A 16,320-nucleotide genomic window follows, 5' to 3' on the forward strand; every position below is an offset into this window, starting at 1 on the left:
CTCCAAATTTTATTATTTTGAAATATTGTTAATCTTAGTAGTACAGTAAAAGAGAAATACCACTTAACATTTTTTGTTTTTTTTTTTCTTTGAGACGGAGTCATGCTCTGTCACCCAGTCGAGTGCAGTGGTGCGATCTCAGCTCACTGCAACGCACTCCGCCTCTCCGGGTTCAAGCAATTCTCCTGCCTCAGCCTACTGAGTAGCTGGGATTACGGGCACCTGCTACCACACCCAGCTAGTTTTTGTATTTCTAGTAAGGGTTTCACCATGTTGGCCAGGCTGGTCTCAAACTCCTCACCTCAAGTGATCTACCCATCTCGGCCCCCCAAAGCGTTGGGATTACATGTAGGCATGAGCCACTGTACCTGGCCCACTTAACATTTTAAATTAATTTCAAGATAATATAACTTGAATATTTTTACACATGTAATTTTTATAATATATTTATTTACACAGTTTATAATATCCAACAGAAGGGATTACAATGAGTAAAAACCCAGTTTTTATTGTTCTTAAAGTGGCTTGATTTATACAACTTAATGTGTTGGGTATTTGTTTCTGAGACTCCCTCTGCTGTCTAGGTTTGGAAGTATTGTGAGGTTAACAGATTTTATAGTTACTACTCAGTTGAACAGGCTTTAAAATACAGAGAGAATCATATTTTTTCTTCATTTTTTGCTATTATTTATATTTTTATTTTAATTAGAGACATGACAAGAATTGATTTGTGTATGGATCTTGCATAATTTAAGTATTGCAGGTTTGAAATCTCTTCTACCACTTTGAGAGTGCCATTTTTCACATTGTATACTATTAAGTTGAAAATTATTATGGCTTAAAATCATTTTTAGCCTTAAATTTAAATAACCTTGCTTTAATCATAAATAGATGGTGGTCACAATGACTGTTAAACTCTTTGAAGACAGGATATTTAGCTTTATATGGCAAGCTTTTGAATACCTAATATATTAAACAGAAATTAAAACTTTATGGGATAAAGAGAGAATCTCCTCCAAATTGGTAAACTGTAAGATCTTTCAAATGATTTAGCTAATTTCTCCACAAATCTGAGGCACTAGTTTTTTGTTTTTTGTTTTTTTAAGTGGTATTCTCCTGTATTGGGGTCACTTTAAACCTTTTTCTTAATGATAAATATATGAATTGAAACTAATCCCTTAATACATATTATTTGAAAACTGAAATAATATGTTTAGATACTGTTTACTTCTTGATAAATTTATTGGAATAGGATGTTCGAATACTGTTTACTTCTTGGTAAATTTTTAAATCCAATGGATTTTACATAAGTGTAGAACCAGAGCTCAAATACTGTTTCTGTGTGTGAAGACTTATGAAAACAGTTTACAGTTGCATGGCTTATATCTAAAGTTCAGAAACATAAGGACAATTAAGTGTGCACACACACACATGCATTTGGATTTTGGTGACTTAGGTTTGCCAATGTGGAAAAAATAGCAAATTAAGTTCTCCTGTGAAAAAGTCATTACCTTATTTAAAATTCTGTGCCATTGGTTATCCTTGTCTTTTGTGAATATTGAGTGTTCCTGTTTATAATATTGACATCTGTGTGGATGACATTTAGGAATTCTAAAAGTCTAATATATGTAATATATATTCAGTTGCCTGAAGAGAAACATAAAAAATCTTTTCTTAATATTGTTTCCATTAATAATGGAAATTTGCTACCTGTACACATGAAGCCATCGTATATATTCACATTTTAATACTTTTTATGTATTTCAGGGTGTTGATGATGCCTTCTATACATTAGTTCGAGAAATTCGAAAACATAAAGAAAAGATGAGCAAAGATGGTAAAAAGAAGAAAAAGAAGTCAAAGACAAAGTGTGTAATTATGTAAATACAATTTGTACTTTTTTCTTAAGGCATACTAGTAAAAGTGGTAATTTTTGTACATTACACTAAATTATTAGCATTTGTTTTAGCATTACCTAATTTTTTTCCTGCTCCATGCAGACTGTTAGCTTTTACCTTAAATGCTTATTTTAAAATGACAGTGGAAGCTTTTTTTTCCTCTAAGTGCCAGTATTCCCAGAGTTTTGGTTTTTGAACTAGCAATGCCTGTGAAAAAGAAACTGAATACCTAAGATTTCTGTCTTGGGGTTTTTGGTGCATGCAGTTGATTACTTCTTATTTTTCTTACCAATTGTGAATGTTAGTGTGAAACAAATTAATGAAGCTTCTGAATCATCCCTATTCTGTGTTTTATCTAGTCACATAAATGGATTAATTACTACTAATTATAATTTCAGTTGAGACTTTCTAATTGGTTTTACTGAAACATTGAGGGAACACAAATTTATGGGCTTCCTGATGATTCTTCTAGGCATCATGTCCTATAGTTTGTCATCCCTGATGAATGTAAAGTTACACTGTTCACAAAGGTTTTGTCTCCCTTTCCACTGCTATTAGTCATGGTCACTCTCCCCAAAATATTATATTTTTTCTATAAAAAAAAAAAATGGAAAAAAATTACAAGTCAATGGAAACTATTACAAGGCCGTTTCCTTTTCATATTAGATAAATTACTATAAAGACTCCTAATAGCTTTTCCTGTTAAGGCAGACCCAGTATGAAATGGGGATTATAGCAACCATTTTGGGGCTATATTTACATGCTACTAAATTTTTATAATAATTGAAAAAATTTTAACATGTATAAAAAATTCTCATAGGAATTAAATGTAGTCTCCCTGTGTCAGATTGCTCTTTCATAGTATAACTTTAAATCTTTTCTTCAACTTCAGTCTTTGAAGGTAGTTTTAATTCTGCTTGTGACATTAAAGATTATTTGGGCCAGTTATAGCTTAGTAGGTGTTGAAGAGACCAAGGTTGCATGGCCAGGCCCTGTGTGAACCTTTGAGCTTTCATAGAGAGTTTCACAGCATGGACTGTGTCCCCATGGTCATCCAGTGTTGTCATGCATTGGCTGGTCAAAATGGGGAGGAACTAGGACAGTTTGGATAGGTCAACAAGATACATTATCACTCTGTGGTGGTCCTGCTGACAAATCAAGAGCATTGCTTTTGTTTTTTAAGAAAATGAACTCTTTTTTAAAAATTACTTTAAAATATTAACTCAAAAGTTGAGATTTTGGGGTGGTGGTGTGCCAAGACATTAATTTTTTTTTCAAACAATAAAGTGAAAAAGTTTTACAATCTCTAGGTTTGGCTAGTTCTCTTAACACTGGTTAAATTAGCATTTCATAAACACTTTTCAAGTCTGATCCATATTTAAGAATAATGCTTTAAAAATAAATATTAATAAAAATCCTCTTGATAAATTTAAAATGTTACTTATTTTAAAATATATGAAATGAGATGGCATGGTGAGGTGAAAGTATCACTGGACTAGGAAGAAGGTGACTTAGGTTCTAGATAGTTATCTTTTAGGACTTTGATTTTGAGGACATCACTTACTATCCATTTCTTCATGTTAAAAGAAGTCATCTCAAACTCTTGGTTTTTTTACAACCATGTGATTTATATTCCGTTTACATAAGGATACACTTATTTGTCAAGCTCAGCACAATCTGTAACTTTTTAACCTATGTTACACCATTTTCAGTGCCAATCTTGGGCAAAATTGTGCAAGAGGTGAAGTTTATATTTGAATATCCATTCTCGTTTTAGGACTCTCCTTCCATGTTAGTGTCATCTTGCCTGCCTACCTTCCACATGCCCCATGACTTGATGCAGTTTTAATACTTCTAATTCCCCTAACCGTAAGATATACTGCTGCTATGGATATCTCCATGAAGTTTTCCCATTAAGTCACATCAAAATGCCCTACATCTTACTTCCTCAGGGCTCGAGGATCTGACAGATACCATAATGGGATTTGACCTAATCACTAATTTTCAGGTGGTGGCCAGTCCTTTGAATATCTCTTTGCTGCCCAATCCATTAGCGACAGTAGGGTTTTTCAAACCTGGTATGAATAGACAGAACCCTATCCAGTGGAAGGAGAATTTAATAAAGATAGTACTGAAACAATTCCTAAGGTAATCTACAACTAGGACTACTTCTGGTAACAGTAATACATTCCATTGTTTTAGTAGCCAGAAATGCTTTTTTTTTTTTTTTTTTTGTGGTGTCAGAGTCTCACTCTGTCACCTAGGCTGGAATGCAGTGGCACCATCTTGGCTCACTGCAACCTCCATCTCCCAGGTTCAAGCGATTCTCGTGCCTCAGCATCCTGAGTAGCTGGGATTACAGGCATGTGCCACCACACTCGACTAATTCTTGTAGTTTTAGGAGAGACAGGGTTTCACCCTATTGGCCAGGCTGGTCTCGAACTCCTGACCTCAAGTGATTCACCCGCCTTAGCCTCATAAAGCTGTTTTGCAGAACTCATTTATTCAGCAGATATTTATTGAGTGCCTACTAGATGCCAGTCACTTCACAAGGCACTGGGTATATGGTATCCCCAAACAAGAGACATAATCCCGGTCCTTAGCTAGTGCTAGCCTGGGCTGTAGCATCTGAGTAAGGCCTTTAGCCTATGGTCCAGAGATAACACAGTGCGTATTTTAGTTTTGCAAAGAGGGGTTTGGTCCCTGTGCCAGCTCTATAATTGTTTTGCTATGATTCCAGTGAAACTCTTTGATCGAGCTACTTTATGTAAATCACTTCATTGTTTAAAGGAATAAACTTGATTATATATTTTTTTAATTTGGCATAACTATGTGATTCTATTGAGACAGTTTACAGTACACATTAAGGTGTATGTCAGATATTCATATTGAAATTCCCAAATGTGTAATATTCCAGTTTTCTCTGCATAAATAATTAAAATATACTTAAAAATTAATAGTTTTATCTGGGTACAAATAAATACGTGCCTGAACTAGTTCACAGACAAGGAAACTTCTATGTAAAAATCAGTATGATTTCTGAATTGCTATGCTAAACTCCAGGTCTTTGGGACATTGTTTAGATAGGGTGTTAAGACTTACACAGTACCTCTTGTTTCTACACAGAGAAAGAAATGGCCGTCCTTCAGGAACTGCAGTGCTTATGAGGGGATATTTAGGCCTCTTGAATTTTTGATGTAGATGGGCATTTTTTTAAGGTAGTGCTAATTACCTTTATGTGAACTTTGAATGGTTTAACAAAAGATTTGTTTTTGTAGAGATTTTAAAGGGGGAGAATTCTAGAAATAAATGTTATCTAATACCGCCTTAAAGATAGAAATCCTTGTTGAAGTTTTTTGTTTTTTTTTTGTTTTTTTTTTTAAAGCTAAATTACATAGTCTTAGGCATTAACATGTTTGTGGAAGAATATAGCACACATATATTGTATCATTTGAGTGAATATTCCCAAATAGGCATTCTAGGCTCTATTTAACTGAGTCACACTGCATAGGAATTTAGAACCTAACTTTTATAGGTTATCAAAACTGTTGCCACCATTGCACAATTTTGTCCTAATACATACATAGAAACTTTGTGGGGCATGTTAAGTTACAGTTTGCACAAGTTCATCTCATTTTATTCCATTGATTTTTTTTTTCTTCTAACCATTTTTTCTTCAAACAGTATATAATGTTAGGGGATTTTTTTTAGACAGTAAAAACTATCTGAAGATTTCTATTTGTCAGAAAGTAATGGTTTCTTGATAATTATGTAGTAATGTTTTTTAGAACCCAGCAGTTATTTAATAACTTCTGTGTTAATACTGGATAGCATGAATTCTGCATTGAGAAACTGAATAGCATACAACTGATAGCTGTCTGTCAGAAAATGAAAATTTCTTTCTAAAGATACTCACATGAGTTCTTGAAGAATAGTCATAACTAGATTAAGATCTGTGTTTTAGTTTAATAGTTTGAAGTGCCTGTTTGGGATAATGATAGGTAATTTAGATGAATTTAGGGGAAAAAAAAGTTACGTGCAGAAATGTTGAGGGCCCATCTCTCCCCACCACACCCACATAGAGCTAACTGGGTTACAATGTTTTATCCGAAAGTTTTCAATTCCACTGTCTTGTGTTTTCATGTTGAAAATACTTCTTTGCATTTTTCCTTTGAGTGCCAATTTCTTACTAGTACTATTTCTTAATGTAACATGTTTACCTGGAATGTATTTTAACTATTTTTGTATAGTGTAAACTGAAACATGCACATTTTGTACATTGTGCTTTCTTTTGTGGGACATATGCAGTGTGATCCAGTTGTTTTCCATCATTTGGTTGCGCTGACCTAGGAATGTTGGTCATATCAAACATTAAAAATGACCACTCTTTTAATTGAAATTAACTTTTAAATGTTTATAGGAGTATGTGCTGTGAAGTGATCTAAAATTTGTAATATTTTTGTCATGAACTGTACTACTCCTAATTATTGTAATGTAATAAAAATAGTTACAGTGACTGTGAGTGTGTGTTTATTCATGGAATTTGAATTGTTTGCCCCGAAATGGATATGGAATACTTTATAAGCCATAGACACTAGAGAATACCAGTGAATCTTTTTATGCAGCTTTTAAGTTTGAAATATCCTTTATTTCTAAAAGGTGCTGTGGATATTATGTAAAGGTGTGTTTGCTTAAACTTAAAACCATATTTAGAAGTAGATGCAAAGCAAATCTGCCTTTATGACAAAAATATAGAATAATGTTATTTATTTCCTTTTATCAAAGAAGGTAATTGATACACAACAGGTGAGTTGGTTTTAGGCCCAAAGGTAGCAGCAGCAACATTAATAATGGAAATAATTGAATAGTTATGTATGTAATGCCAGTCACCAGCAGGCTATTTCAAGGTCAGAATAACTCCACACATATTATTTCTATAACTACATTTAAATCATTGTCAGAAACTTTGTTTTGGAGTGAACCTTGAGTATGTGCTGTTAATGTATCAAAGTGGGTGAAAAAATAAGGGATTCCTTTCAAAAGTTAAGAGAAATAAGAAATTATTTTGCTTATTAAATGTTCAGTAAATGGCATTCTCTTATCAGTAAAATGGAGAAATAAGCTAAAAATTGGCTAAGTCCTATTAAGTTACAGGATTAAGTGTATTATATTTTCATTCAAAATTGGGTGCTCATTAATTTATAATCGGTAGTATAGCTAAACTGCTATGTTTGTATCAAAATTGAGCATTAAGTTGCTGATAATTTCTCAATATGAACAGAAGTTGAAACCTATTCAGTAGGGCAGCTCAGGGATTTTTTACACAATATGTATATCTTCCCATTTTAAGTTAGAATTATTTCACAATATCTGGTACACATAACAGCTGGCACTGATTGTCAGCTAAATTAAAGTAGTAATGATCATTTAGTTTTGTTGGTATCTGAATAATAGCGTTGTTTCATAGCTCTGTATTTCCTAAGGAAGTATAAGGCTTCTAGCTCTTTCATTACAAATTCGCCTTGTGCAATAAGTTCTTTGATCTTCTCTGGATTCTTCACATCTTTGTTTTTAAGGAAAATGTTCTTCAAACGCTTTTTAAAATAGTCTGCTCCTTTTGGATAGTCTCGTCCAAGATACAGCAGCTTCAAAAAGAAAGATTATGTATTTCTAAACAATCCATGTCATATAACAACATTTTAATAAAATTGGCAACATAATTACTTACATTTTTATAAAGTTTTAGTACTTCTCCTCTTAAAGAATTGGCCATTTTCATTTACCATGTAAATTATCCACTTTTATGCGTAACATGCCTAAAGAAAGGAAAATTTTTTGCAATTAGCTGCATTGTAGTCTTAAAATCAAAAAAGGTTATACACAGTGAGAAAATAACTTTTTAAAAATTCAATAAATATTTCTTGAGAACTTTTTTGTTCCATGTACTGTGATATAGTTATAAACACTTCAGATAAAATAACCTGCTGTCACAGAATTGACTTCTTCCTACGGGACACTAAGCAAAGAAGACGACTATTATGAGAAGTCATATGAAAGAAATAAGATGAGAAAGTGGATTGTTACAGATAGGTACGTGTACCTCCTTTTATGCCACAGTGGAAGGAATGAGTTAGATTTAAATCCTAGTTGCATAACGTACAGATTAACCATGCTGAGCCTGAGTTTTCCTTATCAAACGAGAGGTCTTTACCATGCTCTCAGGGCAAGGCCAGATCCACTTGAAGGACATTGAGCAGAAGCCTGATCAAATCTTGATGGGTGCTTATCCAAAGGGAGGCTAAAAACTAGCAGAAACTGGGTGAGTTAAGCAGGTTGGAATAGTAAGATTGGTGGTGAAGAGGCCAAATGAACAACCTGTAAGAGGGTGTCCCTGAGGAACAGGTGACATCCAGTGGGATAAATCATGCTTCTTTATGTGTAATGTGTTAATGCTACCGAGTAGAGGAGGCTTCTTAAAGGCATCATGACAGCCTAAACCTAGAAAATAATTCCCACTACCTGTTACAGTTGAATAATAAGCTCTTAACATTGCATCCCATCAGGTGGATGCAACTGAAATTTGTTCCATTGTGATTGATGTTAATTTTGATTACCCAATTAAAGTCATATTTGCTAAGATTGTCCATTATAAAATTATTTCTCTGAGGAACCTAGTCCTTTTAAATGGAGAATAGCATTTAGAAACTATAATCTGGATGGAATGTTTTAGAAACCAAGGTCTGGGTGCTAGAAATGCTAATCACCATGGGACTGTCACTGTTCCCAGGTCCTCTGAGTGACAAAGCTGCAAGTGTACATACATGCAGATTTAGGTGTTGTGTGTGTGACTTTTATATTAATCTCCACATAATCTGCTACCTAACATTCAATTCCAATACTACAGGGTTTATTTTCATTTCCCCTCTTTACATGGGTTTAATACTCTTGCCTAACAATGAGAAGTCTGGTTCCCACTTGTCCTTAATAAATTTACTTTTTATAATCATCACCCCACCTCTCAGTATGTAATCAAATTCCTCTTGCTGTCACCATTCAGCGCACACACACTACTCTCTGAGCTCTGCCACCCAATGCCAGAGTGCCACTGCCACCATCCCACATGCATGGTCTTCTCTTCATCCCCCTTTTCTCCAACCTACCCTTCTTGGGCTCAAGCAATTTACACTGCACCACTTCCTCCCTCCTGGATAAGGCTCACCTTTTGTTCCCATTCCAAAAACCTGTGCCACCATTTCCTTCACCCTAACAAGATGCCCTCCTCATCCCCTGCTAGGCTGCTGCTGTGCACAAGTCCCTACCCCCAGAGACCCTCCTCATTGCATTTGGGCTCCAGTACCCCCTGCTGGGCTACTACCTTGCCGGTCTTTCTCTCACCCCCCCCCTTCCCCAGATGCCTGCCTTGCTCAGTGCCACATAATGACTTTTGGGCTGAATTACTCTGAAGGGCAAGCGGGAAACAACCTTTTTTTTTTTTTTTTTTTTGAGACGAATCAGGCTGGAGTGCAGTGGTGCCATCTCAGCTCACTGCAACCTCCACCTCCCTGGTTCAAGCAATTCCCCTGCCTCAGCCTCCCAAGTAGCTGGGACTACAGGTGTGTGCCACCACGCCTGGCTAATTTTTTTTTTTTGTATTTTAGTAGAGATGGTGTTTCACCATGTTGGCCAGGATGGTCTCGATCTCCTCACCTCGTTATCTACCCACCTTGGCCTCCCAAAGTGCTGGGATTACAGGCATGAGCCACTGCGCCCGGCCGCAACTTACATTTTTAAAATAGCCTTTTAGATCAGTTTTAAAGGTTATTTTACAGTTAATTAGCAGAAAATGTGGATTAAAATGCCAGTACCATACTCAATTAAAAATCATTATGGATTAAAACTGCAGTACCATACTCAATTAAAAATCATTGTGCTACATAATTTAAGTTCTCCTGTTACTTCTGTTTTGGTTGGACCCCGAAGTACAATAGTGTAGATTCTCACTGTGACTTCACCTGCCCCTTTAGGTGTTTTGCAAAATTTACACCTTTTACAATTTTAAAGTCAGGGTACTAGGGCCTTCATGTATTTCATCTTAAATTTTTATATGTATTAGACATAGAAACTGCATAAAATATGAATGTACAAATTAAAGTAAAATATACATCTGGGTACCCATCTTTCAAGTTATGAAACAGAAAATTAGAAGTCTTAGAAGCCCCCATGTGCCCCTCTCCAATTGCTTCTCCTTCCCCATCTCTACCAAGATAGCCTGTAGTGACTTCCTGCTTTTTCTCTTTAGTTTTCCCACCACTCATGAACATTGCCCTAAATATTTAATTTCGGCAATTTGAGCAGCAAGCACAAATCTAGCAAGGAAAGGGGCAACAACACTGCTGTTAATTAAAGCCAAACAGTCCTAGTCTGGCTTTACCTTCTCCAGGCTTTAAGAATCCCTTCTGGAGACGTTAATTTGCAATGTCAAGAGTGAATACTGGGCTCCTCATAACTGAAGCACGTGGGAAGATCAGAGTGTAGAACTGATACTTGATTTCCGGCCAATACATAGCAAAAATGGGAAGGAGGAAGACTATTTTTTGCTTTAAGCTCACCAACGCCCAACATCAGCTTTCAGGAATAGGTTGAAAAAGAAGGGTAAAAGTGAGTGTCCTCAGTTGGTCCAGTCAGCATAGCACAGAAGACAGCAGGAATTTCATCACCACATGGTCAAGGCAAATGGCAGTAAGAATCTGAGCCAGGCTTGCCTAGGCATAATGTCCTCAGGTTAGAAAGATGGTAGAATAGCAGCAGGGATCTTGGTGGTAACAACCAGCAATGTGAGTCATAACTGCTTGATTTTGGACAACTGTTGTACTGGAATCTCACTTGACCATGCTCCCAGAAATTCCTTTTGCCTATCCTCTGTTGATTATCCCATTTTCTACATTTCAAAGTGTTGCATTTACTGGTTTTATTTTTGTTTCTGCGGAGCACATCCTAACTTCTTGAAAAGGGTACATGGAAGGTAAATGAGACCCTGGATGTCTAAAAATGGCTGGCTGCCTCTACTTGTTTGATAGCTTGTCTGAGTATAGAATTGAAAGCTGGAAATAATTTTCTTTCAACATTTTGAAGCAGTTGCTCATCTGTTTGCTTTTACCATTGCTATTAAGAAGTTCAAAGCAGTCCTGGTAAGTGATCCTCTGTATGGATGTATTTTTTCTCTCTCTCCCCAGAAACTTACAGAATGTTCTCCATGAAGATTTTGAAATGTTAGTGATGTGTTGATAATGGATTTATTTTCATCCATTGTGCTGGACACTCAGTTGGCCCTTGCAATCTGGATGCTTGTTTCCTTCAATTTGGGAAAAAATTTTAAATGATTTCATTCATGATTCCCCCCTCCCCCATTTTATTTTTTCTCCCTTCTTGGAACTTTTATTATTTGGATGTTTGAACTTCTAGACACGTTCTCTTCCTTTTTTCTCTACTATTTTCCATTTGTCTTTTTTTTAAGCATGGAGTTTTGCTCTTGTCACCCAGGCTGGAGTGCAATGGCCTCATCTCGGCTCACTGGAACCTCCGCCTCCTGGGTTCAAGCGATTTTCCTGCCTCAGCCTCCCGAGTAGCTGGGATTACAGGCATCTGCCACTAAGCATGGCTAATTTATGTATTTTTAGTAGAGATGGGTTTTCACCATGTTGGCCAGGCTGGTCTCGAACTCCTGACCTCAGGTGATCCACCCTCCTTGGCTTCCCAAAGTGCTGGGTGGGATTACAGGTGTGAGCCTCTGTGCCCGGCCTTTTATTCAGTTTTATGGGGGATTTTCTCATTTTCATCTTTCAAGTGTTCTATTGAGTTTTTCACTTCTGCTCTTCCTGGACAGTTAATTTTGACCACTCAGATTGCTCTCAGCATAGCTGGAGACTACTACAGAGATGTGAAAAATACTAAAAAATTATAATAGAGTAGCCTGGGAATGGGAGTACGGGCTGGAGACCAGGAAGGAATCAAAGATGCACGAGGCAACCTTTGTGGATAACGGATGTATTTATTGTCTTGATTGTGGTGATGGCTTCATTGTGTGTGTATATACATATGCGTATATATGTATATATACATATCTATATAGTTAGAATAGATACTATATAGTATATAGTATGTAGTTTCCCCACCACTTAGCTCTGTTCTTAGACTTTTGCTGGCATTTTATTATTTGCAAAAATATATTAAAATATATATTTACAAATAGAGGTAGTCAGCCATTTTCAGTATATAGTATACTATGGTGTATATATATATATACTATGTAGTAGATAGTAGATATATATAGTATATAGTACATAGTAATTCCTTTTATTTTTGTTTCCATGGAAACAAAAATTATATGTATACTATATATGTATACTATAGGTAGTATATATACTATATAGCACATATATATCTATAAATATGCATATATAGATGTGTATATATATGAACCAAATTTATCGAATTATGCTTTATAAGTGTAATTCAGTGTCAATTCTATTTCAGCAAAACTTAAAAAAATAATAGAAATGCCAGCCAAAGTCTAAGAACAGAGCTAAGAGATGCTGAGGTAACACATGGAAGTAGAAATCGATCTAAACCACAGGGCTGCCAATTCGTGGGTAGGAGAGGTGACTCTACCTGCCCCCAGTCAATGGCTGCATAGAACTTGGGGTATGCCTCGCTGAGGAGGGAACCCTGGGAATATACACTTGAATCAATGAAAAAATCTGAAAGGCACTTGCCACCAGCATAGCAGTGAAGCCATGACCTTTTCTTGCTGAAGGTCATACATTTACTGCTTTTCTGGCTCCTCTTTCCTAGGGGAAAAAAAATCACACAGGAACCAACATTACTTCTACATTAATACTTGTAAAATTGTACTTACTACTAGTTAATGAGCTAATTCACATAACAAGCATACTATGTAGGCATTTTTTTCTTTCAAGTTCACTGATTCTTGCTTTCTTGAAATTTTCTGTTGTTTTACTTCAAATAGCTTTTCTGCTTGCTTTTGTCTCTATCACTTCTGAGCTTTCTTCCAAAATCTGGTCATTCTTTTCTGTCTACTCTTACGAGTGAAAAGACACAAAAGCTTTTTAGATCTGTATATATGGGCGCAGCATACAGACTCTGGGCTTCACTTAGGGTGCTCTGAGTGGGCCTTTACTGAGGAACCTCTGATGTCAGTATCTTGGATTGCTCCTCCTGGGCTAGGCAGTTCCTCAGAGTTGAGTCTTCCAGTCTTCTAAGAATTTGCCTATGAAACATTAAAAAGTGAAAGAGGAATGCAGGCCCTGTACCCAGCATTATATATACCTAAATTCACTTAATTTTGTTTCCAGCGTGCTTCTCTAGAATGCCTGAGGATGCCCCAGTCCAGGGATGAGTACTACTTTGTCCAGAAACCTCTAGTCTTTTATGGGAGTAAGGGGGTAGAGTTACTTAGAGGTGTTTCTCATATAGCTTTCATGTAGTCCACTTCCAATTTCAGGGCCCCTGTTTCAGTGCCTTTTGAGAATTCTGCAGGGTAAATTGCGTTTTTCTGGTGTGCTAAGTCACATTCATTCACCTGTTTTCCAGCTTCTGAAGTTTTATTGCTGTTATCTCCTGTCGCAATTTTTCCAATTTATTTTTATATCATTTTACTATAGATTTAGTAATTTTGGAAGGGAGTAAAATTAGATGAGAGTATTTAACCCACTATATTAACTACTTCATTTTTTAAACTTATTTTTCTTTTGGCAGACAGCCATTAGCAGTGTGAAATAATCTTACTAAGAATGATTCTTAGACTGGGCATGGTCACTTGTACCTGTAATCTCAGCACTTTGGTAGCCCAGGGCCAGAGGATGGCTTGAGGTCAGGAGTTTGAGACCAGCCTGAGCAACACAGTGAGACCTTGTCTCTACTAAAAGTAAAAAAATATTAGCCAGGCATGGTGGTGTGTGCCTGTAGTCTCAGCTATTTGGGAGGCTGAGGTGGGAGGATCGCTTGAGCCCAGGAGGTTGAGGCTGTAGTGAGCCATGATTGTTCTACCACTCCAACCTGGGCAAAATTCATTTTGAGACCCTGTCTCAAAACAAAATAAGCAAACAAAAAACACCTCTTGTGAGCCATGTTCTTTTCACATATTTAAAATTAAATCTACATAGAAGTAATTTCAAATTGCAAACTATAACCTGTTTAATGCCTAACAGCACACTTTCATTTAATTCACAATTTGTAACTTGTGAAAGCTTTTAGGGACCTGGCTTAAGTTGTCCTTTTTAGTTGTTGGTCTTTTTACAAATTATGTATTATAAAAGACTTGCCTAGCAAAAATGTAACTAATGTGGCTATGGTAAATTTGTTCTTCTTTGATATGTTAACTTATATGAATTAATGCAGTTTATCTTTTTTTTTTTTTTTTGAGATGGAGTCTTGCTCTGTTGCCCAGGTTGGAGTGTAGTGGTGTGATTTTGGCTCACTGCAACCTCCCTGTCCTGGGTACAAGCGATTCCCATCTCAGCCTCCAGAGTAGCTGGGATTACAGGTGCCCACCACCACGACCGGTTAATTTTTCGTATTATTTTAGTAGAGACAGGGTTTCACCGTGTTATCCAGGATGGTCTCGATCTCCTGACCTCGTGATCTGCCCGCCTTGGCCTCCCAAAGTGCTGGGATTACAGGTGTGAGCCACCACGCCAGGTAATGCAGTTTATCTTTATGCAGTTGACCTTGAAGCATTTAGGTTTATTTTAGCCATTAAGAGAAACAGGTCTCCTTGGGTTCACAATGTAGTGAATAAACAATTTGAGTTCAGCAGGGCCTGAGGCTGCTCCTGAACTCTGCACCAAGTCATGGACGTTACTGTTTTAAGTAAGGAGCCAAGAGTTAAGGACTAAGAGAAGCCCCCTATTATTCTGAAAACTTGGATGTGTGCGCTGGATGAGACAGCGGTTGCAATCCCTATTGATAGTTTTTCCCCGCTGTCATTCTAGGCTAAGGAGTTAAGACTTTACCAGTTCCAGTTCTAGGCTAGTGGAGAATTGTCATTTTACTGGGGGTTATGTGGTGCCCAAAGTTGTTAACCATTTTTCCCCATGGGGTAGATACAGTGAGAGCTTCAGTAAAGCCTTTCCTCTAAAAGCCCACTATTTTAAGGTAACTTGGGATTACTGTACTGTCTCCTTACCCCCAAGAATCCTAATTTGAGTTGACTGAGGTGTTTTATCATTAAACATTAGTTTTCCTGAAACTAACTTAAAAGGAAACCTTAACTTCCATACCAAACAGCCACGGCAAACTGAGTAAGAACTCTGTACGAAGTCGCTATTAAAATGTTTTTATCTTGCTACCAGGATATGGATGTAAAATGCTAATAACTATTACACAACCTGTAATAGTTACAGGTTACAATGGGGATAATAACACTTTAACCCACAAAGACTAGCTTAGTCCTACTACTTATCTATGAATAATGCATGTAGTCAATAACACTGGAAGGGATCGAGCATTATAAACTTAGAATTCAGAGATGAGAAATGGTGCCAGTAATTTAAAAGTATTTTCAGGTCTCATAATGCTAAAACAGGGTGCCCTACAATTACAGAGAACTCAGTCGGGCTTGAGGAGAACAGCCTCACTTAATTGTAGTTTTCCTGGCGGCGTAAGGTGCCAGCGTTTCTTCGTGTGGGAGGAGACTGAAATTCTGAAGGTTGTGTTACTGATTAGTACAATTAGTCTGTGACCTTGGGAAACTAATGAGTCTTTGGGGCCTCACCGATCTTCATGTTAAGGAATATTTTACCCAGGAATTGCTTCATTTTCTAGCCTTGTTTAGGGCGCTTTTAGGCAAAAGGACACGTACGCTGCACAGAAAGTAAACAATAGAGCAGAGAGAAGACTCCGAAGGTCATTAATCTTAAAATAAACAACCCTCTGGAGCCAACTTACTTCCCTCTTTAAATTGCCCAATGAGCCCCATCCCCCTGCTGGCTTAAATCGCAGTGGCCCGGGCCGCCCACCGGGTCTCCGCTGCTTGAACCAGTCGCATGCCGGTTCCCTTCTCGAAACTCTCCCAGAAAGATTGAGCCCCAACACACTATAGGAAATAAACCGTCAAGGTCAGGAGACGCTCAGAACCCTCTTCCCACAGCCGGTGGTCCTCGCCCAGAGCGCATTTTGCCTGCAGACCCCAGAATCCGGGAAACGGAACAAAATTCCCCGGCGCCGGCACTCACGCACTTTCCGGCACGCCGGAGCCGCAAAACCTTCCACCGCTTCGACTCCTCTGTCGGTCTACTGCGAAGCGCGGTGGGGTTGGGGAAGGAGGGCAACTTGTCAGTAAAGGGGGCGGGGCGCCGGCCGGAAGAGCCTGCTGCGGCTGCGCTCTTTTCCTGGAGCGCAAGTG

The 16,320-nt window shown here is 37.4% G+C and overlaps 2 protein-coding genes across 6 annotated transcripts in view; one reads left to right on the forward strand and one right to left on the reverse strand.

The window, feature by feature from the left end:
• Nucleotides 1–6,414, forward strand: part of KRAS (Kirsten rat sarcoma viral oncogene homolog) — a 42,858-nt gene extending 36,444 nt beyond the window's left edge. For both annotated transcript variants that reach the window (XM_011946996.1, XM_011946997.1), the window contains one exon: nucleotides 1,768–6,414. In XM_011946996.1, coding sequence (XP_011802386.1) covers nucleotides 1,768–1,884 — 117 coding nt within the window. In that variant the 3' untranslated portion in view covers nucleotides 1,885–6,414. The remainder of the gene's footprint in view (nucleotides 1–1,767) is intronic.
• A 235-nt stretch (nucleotides 6,415–6,649) lies between these two features.
• On the reverse strand, nucleotides 6,650–16,282 carry LYRM5 (LYR motif containing 5). 4 transcript variants are annotated; one of them, XM_011946993.1, is made up of 4 exons: nucleotides 16,155–16,218; nucleotides 7,795–7,904; nucleotides 7,627–7,714; nucleotides 6,932–7,543 (listed from the first exon to the last, which is right to left on the reverse strand). In XM_011946993.1, the coding sequence occupies exons 3-4, from the start codon at nucleotides 7,675–7,677 to the stop codon at nucleotides 7,322–7,324; spliced, it is 273 nt and encodes a 90-aa protein (XP_011802383.1). In that variant the 5' UTR covers nucleotides 7,678–7,714; nucleotides 7,795–7,904; nucleotides 16,155–16,218; the 3' UTR covers nucleotides 6,932–7,321. The 4 variants fall into 4 exon arrangements, with proteins under 4 accessions (XP_011802382.1, XP_011802383.1, XP_011802384.1 ...); XM_011946992.1 differs by lacking the exon at nucleotides 7,795–7,904 and having other exon boundaries at nucleotides 6,650–7,543; nucleotides 16,155–16,282; XM_011946994.1 differs by lacking the exon at nucleotides 7,795–7,904 and having other exon boundaries at nucleotides 16,151–16,253.
• Nucleotides 16,283–16,320: the final 38 nt, after the last annotated feature.

The sequence above is a fragment of the Colobus angolensis genome, unplaced genomic scaffold (genome assembly GCF_000951035.1).
Source record: "Colobus angolensis palliatus isolate OR3802 unplaced genomic scaffold, Cang.pa_1.0 Scaffold256, whole genome shotgun sequence".
NCBI lineage: Eukaryota > Metazoa > Chordata > Mammalia > Primates > Cercopithecidae > Colobus > Colobus angolensis.